This window comes from Syngnathus scovelli, chromosome 5 (genome assembly GCF_024217435.2).
Source record: "Syngnathus scovelli strain Florida chromosome 5, RoL_Ssco_1.2, whole genome shotgun sequence".
Taxonomy (NCBI): Eukaryota; Metazoa; Chordata; class Actinopteri; order Syngnathiformes; family Syngnathidae; genus Syngnathus; species Syngnathus scovelli.
This window is the reverse complement of record NC_090851.1, coordinates 6,108,836-6,116,187: the sequence shown is the minus strand read 5'-3', so window position 1 is coordinate 6,116,187 and position 7,352 is coordinate 6,108,836. Positions and strand designations below refer to the sequence as shown.

The following is a 7,352-nucleotide window of genomic DNA, read 5'->3' as shown; positions in this document are numbered from 1 at the left end:
CAGGGTTGGCAATTTTATGACAAAGTTTCAATGCACAAATATAATTAACAACAAATTATATCATGATGACCATTTTGCGGGTTAAAAGTTGTGAGGCTTTGATAACAGCTCAGCTTGTGTTTTTGGAATTGTATCGTGACCGGTGTACACCCTAAAGCTGAAAATTCCCAAACATTACGAATCCCCCCGCTAGACTCGTGTTTCCCAACTTTTGAGCCAAGGCACATATTTACTGCTCTAAAGAAAGTTTAGGTGAATTGTCTGTATGTGAACTAATTATGTTAAGTTAATTGTGTTAAAGAAAGCTCAAATAAAACAGGAATTAAAATGTTTATTACCACATACCTCACAGAAAATAGGAATGATTATTTGATTATGTGAAAGGAGCCCGAGCAACTTCACAACACATCGTAAAAGCTCAAAATGTACTTTGTACATCAAGACAGTTTGACAATGAACCAAAAAGCTCTCCAACCCATTTGCAATAAGAAAATAAAGACTCAAGTGGCAGTGTGTTAAAAAATAACTTCCTTGATTATGTTTTAAGAAAACAATGCTTTGGATCTGATTTAATGCTGTTGCGTATTACTAGTTGCTACTGGTCCCCTGCTCTGTATGATGCACATTTGTAATTAAGACAGACAAAGCATTATGTAGTTTAACAATATCACTTCTATTTTGGCTTTGGTTGCAGTTTGTTCTTCTGTGGCTCAAAGAAGTTTTCAATGATGGCATCAACCAGCTGGTCCAGTTCCTTCTTCAGGTGCTCCGAATCACTGTCAACGGAAAGTGCCATTATGTCAGAATGAGTAAATTTTTCTGATATTAATTTACCGCAATTGTGCTTTTGTACCTGTTACCGGGGGCTGCACACAACTCAGTGTAATATTTGATTTTGGGTTCGGTGCCGCTGGTTCTCATGGTGGCCACGCCCCCATTGGAGAAGGTAAATGTGATCATCTGACTAGAACGGGAGGTGGGAAGAATCTGGGGACCAGAAAAATGTGGCAGTGGATAGACAGTGAAGGAGAAAAAACAGGAAGGCATTTAGTCAACTGCAGATAGTAGGTTGGGGGTGTCTATATTTGTACATTTGCTTTTCTGCGACCCTTCAACCTACTGATAACACTGACATTAGGATCAGTGGTAACCTCTTCTCATCCAATTTGAACACTCACAAAAATTAACCAGTGTATCAAGTGGTTGCTATATACTATAGATCAAAATAAATACATGTATAAAATAAAGCAGCCCTAGATTTGGCAATGAGTAAGTAAATTTGTAAAGACCATTGAGATGAGACCATTATTGTTTATAGACATAACCTTACTTTTTAAAAAATTTTTGGTGCTGTGCCATTCCATTTTTCTAAAATAAACATTTCCCTTGGCTTTCTAAAAGTTGAGGAAGCACTTGTGTGTGCAATTCCATAGCCAGTCTGACAGTTTGTCTTTATGCTTAACATCCATGTGTTTTTGGAAAAAAAAAAAAGTTTGGTACGTACAGCCTTGTTATCAGGCTGGCTGTTGTCGTAGCCAGTGGTCAGGTCGCGGACGGAAGTGATGGAAAAGCGACCACATTTGCTTGGGTAGGAGTCCTTGCCGCCGTCATAGTTGCGCAGGCGCTCAAACAAGCTACGGATCACATTCTGGTCATGGCAGATGAAGTAGGAGTTCTTACTGTAGTGGTAGCCATATCTGAGAAAGAGAGAGAGAGAAAGAGGAAACTTTCATTTTTTTTAAACTTACGTCATCAATTTAAACTGTTAATTACTCCACTTCCAGAGGTAGCACACATTGCAAGAATCAATCGCCAACTGCCTTCCACAGTTTAGGTTCCATTTTTCAATGAATGGAAATTGATTTGTTAAGCTACTCTGGCAGCAGTGCATAGTGTATCTAATATTCATTGTGTAACTGTGCAATCTTACTCTTTATAGATGGCTGTGAGTTGCTGAGAGAGACTCTTCCGTTCAGCAGCCAAGTAGGAGACCATCTCTCCTGCGATTGCAGCTGCACTCACTCCATCTTTGTCCAACACTGAGGGACTGCACATATACCCTGCAACAAACACGCAGGCATACACAATGTGTCACACGATGCAATTTGATGACTCTTGCTGCTTTGATATCCACCACGATACACAGTGTATAGAACAATGTGCTGGCATAGACGTATTCAGTTTGATCAACAGATGATCCATCCATTGTCTATTCAGGGTCGCTGGGAAACTAAAAGTAATTGTTGTAAAAGAGACCTTTTTTTTTTTTTTTTTTTTACACTCGTCAATGGTTGAACACGTTTTCATCTTTTGTGATGGGTTTAACATAATTGACTGTTACAAAAAACTTTTTCATGCTCATTTTCCCTTCATTACGTGTGAAGGGAAAACCATTGGAGGTCTTCCAATTCTTACGAATTTTAAATCATTTGTAGTGAATCTAAATCACATGGAAACTTATGAGGACACAAATAAAACCAGCTTGTGACATAAATTAGAATGAATGTAATTGAACACCACAAAGACAGACTCAGGATATGTCCTCTATTATATCGCTACCCTAATAGGATAACTGCCAAAGTCATTTTTAGCCTACCATCACCATATCAACATAAAGTACCTATGTGATTGCTAAAAACGGTGCTTTTTCTTTGTGTCTGCATCCTGTAGATTCTCAGTCATGGTAATCCGGACGGGTTTAATCAAAGCAAGTGCACTCTTCTTGTTTGTTCAGTTTGTTTTTCCTCATTTGGCCAAGAAGGACACCTCCAGACTGGACAAACTGGTCAGGCGTGCCGGCTCTCTGATTGGCAAGAAGCTGGACTCACTGGAGACGGTGGCAGAGGCAAGGACACTGAAAAAACTGTTGGACATTATAGACAATGTCAGTCACCCTCTGCACACTGTCATCACTAATCAGAGGAGCCAGATCAGTGGGAGACTGCTCCTCCCCAATTGTAGGACAAGCAGACTGAAGAACTCCTTTGTCCCCCAAGCCATCAAGCTATTCAACTCCTCACTGGGGGGGAGGAGGTGACATGGACATGAACAGGGACATGGAGATGCTTGTAATAACTGTACACATTCACACGTCAATATACAATGTGCAATATTATGGCAACTACTGTGTAGTGTTTTTACCTCCCTCAATTTTTCTTGCCTAGTTTATCTTTTTGCCTCTTTTACATTTCATTGCTAACTCTTGCACTGTGTGTATTTTTGCATCTTCTGTATATCTTTATCTCTTGTGTTTTTCCTTGTGTATTTGTATTTTACTGCTACTGGACACAGAATTTCCCTGAAGGAGTAATCCCAAGGGATTAATAATGTTGAGTCTAAGTCTAAGTCTAAGTCTAATTATGCTATTAGGCTAATGGTGTGCGTGTTTGTGTTTACCGATGGCCTCCTCAAAGGCAAACAGAACGGTCTTGCCTCGATCCAAAAGTTCTCGGGCTCTGTTTCCCATCCATTTGAACCCTGTCAGTGTTTCCTATTCGGAAAGTCGCCACAATTTACTCAGTATTTTTGCGTTTAAAGACATACCCAGAAGGCACTTTAAAGCGGCGGCGGATCTGTTACCTCAAAGTGAAAGCCTTCCTTGAGCGCAATGGCACGTAGAATCTTGGATGAAACAGTGCTGGCCAACATGTAGACGTTTTTCACAGCGCCACTATCGGGGCTTTGCGCTTTCCAGCAGTGGAGCATCCACCAGCCAAGTAATGCTCCCAGCTCATTGCCGCTAAACACTCGCCAGCGTCCACTTGCAAACAGGAAGAAGACAGTATGGCCATGAGGAAAGAAATATTATCATTATGATATTGCGTAAGTGAAGATGAACCATGGGCTATGTTACGTTGTAATCGGTCCATTTTCCATACCATCCTGTTCAGGGGGATCAGGTGCTTCTCCCAGCTGACTGATACGCTCAATATAAACTGTATTTAAACATAAAATATAAATGTACCTCTCCTGCCTCTCGGCGGCAGCCAGCCGATCAGCATCCGGGTCATTGGCCAACACCACAGTGGCCCCTTCCGTCTCAGCCAAAGCAAAGGAGAGGGTCTGCAAAACACATACACTAACTCACCACACCTACAAAAAAAAAACTTGTCCGCATGCGTGCATGTTCTGAACGCACCAAAACTCCCTCTCCCTCTTCAGGATTAGGGTTTATGACAGTGGGGAACTCAGGGTCCGGGTCTTTTTGTTCCGCCACAGCATATGGCGCGTGAAGGTCAAAGGCCTCGAAAGCCGACTGCACAAACGTGTGGCCAACACCGTGCACGGACGTATGGACGATTTTCACCTCGGAACTCTTGTTTAATTCCCTGGAAGAAGAAAGAACCGCACCAGCAGATTTGACTGTTAATGTAGCGTGGCGTAGTAATATTTTGAAATGCAACCAATGCAGACAACTTTTTGCTTTCAGTTTTTAGAAATATAGTCCTCTTCTTTGTTATTTATGTGGTTACCTGTGGTGGCAGTGTTTCTGAATGGCTTCGAAGTAGCTAGTGTGGATGTCCTTATAAGGGTCTTTGAGCAGGGGGCTCTTCAGGGCTCCCTCTGTATTCCAGGACTCTGACCAAGGCTCCAGATTCTCCGCTATTGCCTTGGAGATGCCTTTGTCGTGAGGGGACACAATCTGGGCACCATTGTCCCAGTACACCTAAATAAGAGCAGAAGATAGGAAATTAAGCAAATTCGCAAAATAAAATAAGAATAAAATATAGTGTTACCTTGTAACCGTTGTCTTGTTTGGGGTTGTGTGAGGCCGTCACCATGATGCCAGCACACAGACCGAGGTGTAAAACTGTGAAAGGCTGAAAACGAGGACGCCAAGAAAGATCAGCCTGGGCTTCTTAAACTGGATTAAGCATCTGATCAGATGCAGAGAGAAGTTAAAGCAAACAGCATGTTACCACAAAGGGAGTAGGGGTGATGTCAGAGAAGAGGTGCACAGGAACCCCTCGGCTGATGAACACAGCAGCAGCAAGTCGGGCGAATTGTTTGCTGCTGCCCCCGCTGGGAGGGTGAGCTCGGGCATCGTAGCCGATCACCACTCCTCGCTCCTTGAGGTTGCCAAAACGTTCTTCTAGGTAGCGACAGAAACCCTGTCGAGTAAGAACAAAGGGAACGAGCTGAATCCGAGTGGGTAGTATGACTTTAAAGTATTTATCAGTAAGGCATCTTGAAATCAAAATCATCTCTTTCGCTGTGCCTAATTAATCAGTTCCTTGCATAACACCGGACCTCATATACAAACCCTCTAACGAGCATTCGCATGGAATTTGTTCTTGAGATGGATAGTAAAAAACAAACATCACGTGTTTGTGTGTGCGTTAGGTATTTATCCATTAACCAACCTGTGTAGTCTGGATGACAGTGAGGTCATTCATACAGGCTATGCCGGGTCCCATAGCAGCCCTCAAACCTGCCGTACCAAACTCCATCCTGGATGAGAAACATTTCTTGAGGGTTTCTATGGCGCCGTCTTTCAAAAGTTTCTCCACCGCTGATTTGGTGTTTGGATTCTGGGGTGTGAAAACACATATAAGAATCAACCATTATTATCATATGTATTTAATTTCACAACAATACTTGAGCATATTTACAATTTCATATGTATATGAAACAGGAGATTTTGTATGGCATATATTTGTATGATTTTATTGATAGGTCCTCAGTCTATTTTAAGTAGAGCTCCACTTTTGCTCTTTCACAATTTATTATTTTAAAAGCTCTGACATGTTTATGCAGCAACATTCGTGCACTTTTTCCTCTACCCTAACCCATTAATTGAAAAAATAATCGATTATCAAAATAACTGTTAGTTGCAGACTTGCAGACTGACAACCGACCTTAAGTCTGAGAAGTCTGAATCCATTTTCCAATGTGACCTGATTAGTGGCATCCCTTGTCAATTAAAGGAAATGAATAACTGCATTTGTTGGCCACATGGTTGCTTGCACGTTACATGCATTACAAACAGTGTGTAAACTATCCCATGAAAATTCCTGTCCTGCAAGAGGGCAGTTTTTTTTCATGAATGGCGATGAAAGAAAGATTTGTAACAAAACCTGAACGTTGATCTATTACTAAGATACTAAAATATTAAAACTAAAATAATCTACTAATGAATTAAAAAAAAAAGTGGTTCAATGTACAACATGCATCTTATACTTCTGAAATAAATGTCTTTAAAACAAAGTAATTACGCATGTCTTTGTGAAGGCAAACTTCCTCATACAGACAGTTCTTGTTCTGTCTGTCATTGTAAATATTATAATTAATGGCTGAACCTGATCAAGTGCCCGGGTCAGAGTACACCCTTTACCTTTGTAGGGGTTCAAAGAGTCCATTTTGTTACCTATTCACGTTCTTCCAACGTGGGATATCTCGTTAAAAAAAGAGCATTCTCAATAATGTGTCAAATACAGCTGACTTTATACCAATGTAAGAAATGTGGGAGAAAATCCCAACTTTCACTGATTGCTAGCAGGCTAACATCTTAGCTGTCATCTTTACCTTGTCATATTGCAGCCATTGTGTGACAGCCTGGTCCAGTTGAGTGTCCCCGGTTTTGGAAAAGCCGTTATCCATATTGCTGCTGTGGCCGATGACTGAGGATGTTTCAAAGTGCAATTGCGATCCGACGCGGAAGAGCCCACTCTGTCGTCCCACTTACGCTCGTGAAGCTAGTAGGGTGGTACTTGCTGCATTCACGTTGCGTGGGAAAACCCGGTGTTTACTGGTTTTAGATCGGCGAGAAACACCATATGAACGAGATTTGACTCCTTTTTAAAATGCCAGAATTAATTTGATACATGTCAATTCATTGCCTTTAATGTTACATTAATTTTATTGTACTTTCAGTTTTTACGTTGCGTTTACGAAAGTCAGGGTAATCATTGAAACAATCTATGCCGAGTTTAATGAATGAACACGTCACGTTTCTCGTGTGTTGCCTTCATTTGCTTGAATAAAAATAGTAATATAGACGATCGCAGTTTCATGTCAAGTTCTCCGAAATAATGGTGATTGGGAAAAATATTAGCGGCATAATAGATTTGATCCGAGTATAGTTGATAAGAGTTTTGTTAGGGGAGTTTCTAAGTTGTATATCGTCATCCTAACAGCATAATTGCACCATTTGTGTTCAAATATACATTGCTTCTCAAACAGCAATTTAATTATTATGCTAACCATTGGCATGTAAATGCATTTTTTGTTAAGTTAAACAGACTTTCTTATAGCAAAGGTAATATAAGAGACAAAGCAAAAAAAAACAAAAAAAAACAAACTAATAATCACCCGAATCCTCTTGACATACTTGTTTGTCCAGTACCTGGTAG

At 40.8% G+C, this 7,352-nt stretch overlaps 1 protein-coding gene across 1 annotated transcript; it reads right to left on the bottom strand.

The window, feature by feature from the left end:
• Positions 1 to 316: 316 nt before the first annotated feature.
• On the bottom strand, positions 317 to 6,724 carry pgm2 (phosphoglucomutase 2). The gene is made up of 13 exons (XM_049719765.1): positions 6,526 to 6,724; positions 5,364 to 5,531; positions 4,920 to 5,111; positions 4,737 to 4,820; positions 4,473 to 4,666; positions 4,139 to 4,328; positions 3,965 to 4,062; positions 3,580 to 3,760; positions 3,397 to 3,490; positions 1,931 to 2,060; positions 1,505 to 1,697; positions 854 to 987; positions 317 to 776 (listed from the first exon to the last, which is right to left on the bottom strand). The coding sequence occupies exons 1-13, from the start codon at positions 6,598 to 6,600 to the stop codon at positions 674 to 676; spliced, it is 1,836 nt and encodes a 611-aa protein (XP_049575722.1). The 5' UTR covers positions 6,601 to 6,724; the 3' UTR covers positions 317 to 673.
• Positions 6,725 to 7,352: the final 628 nt, after the last annotated feature.

Coding starts and splice junctions, on each gene's coding strand:
- pgm2 (XM_049719765.1), bottom strand. CDS start 6,600: ATGGATAACGGCTTTTCCAAAACCGGGGACACTCAACTGGACCAGGCT. Junction 4,329..4,472: donor CAGAAACACTGCCACCACAG/GTAACCACATAA, acceptor TTCTTCTTCCAG/GGAATTAAACAAGAGTTCCG. Junction 2,061..3,396: donor TGCCTTTGAGGAGGCCATCG/GTAAACACAAAC, acceptor TGTTTGTTGCAG/GGTATATGTGCAGTCCCTCA.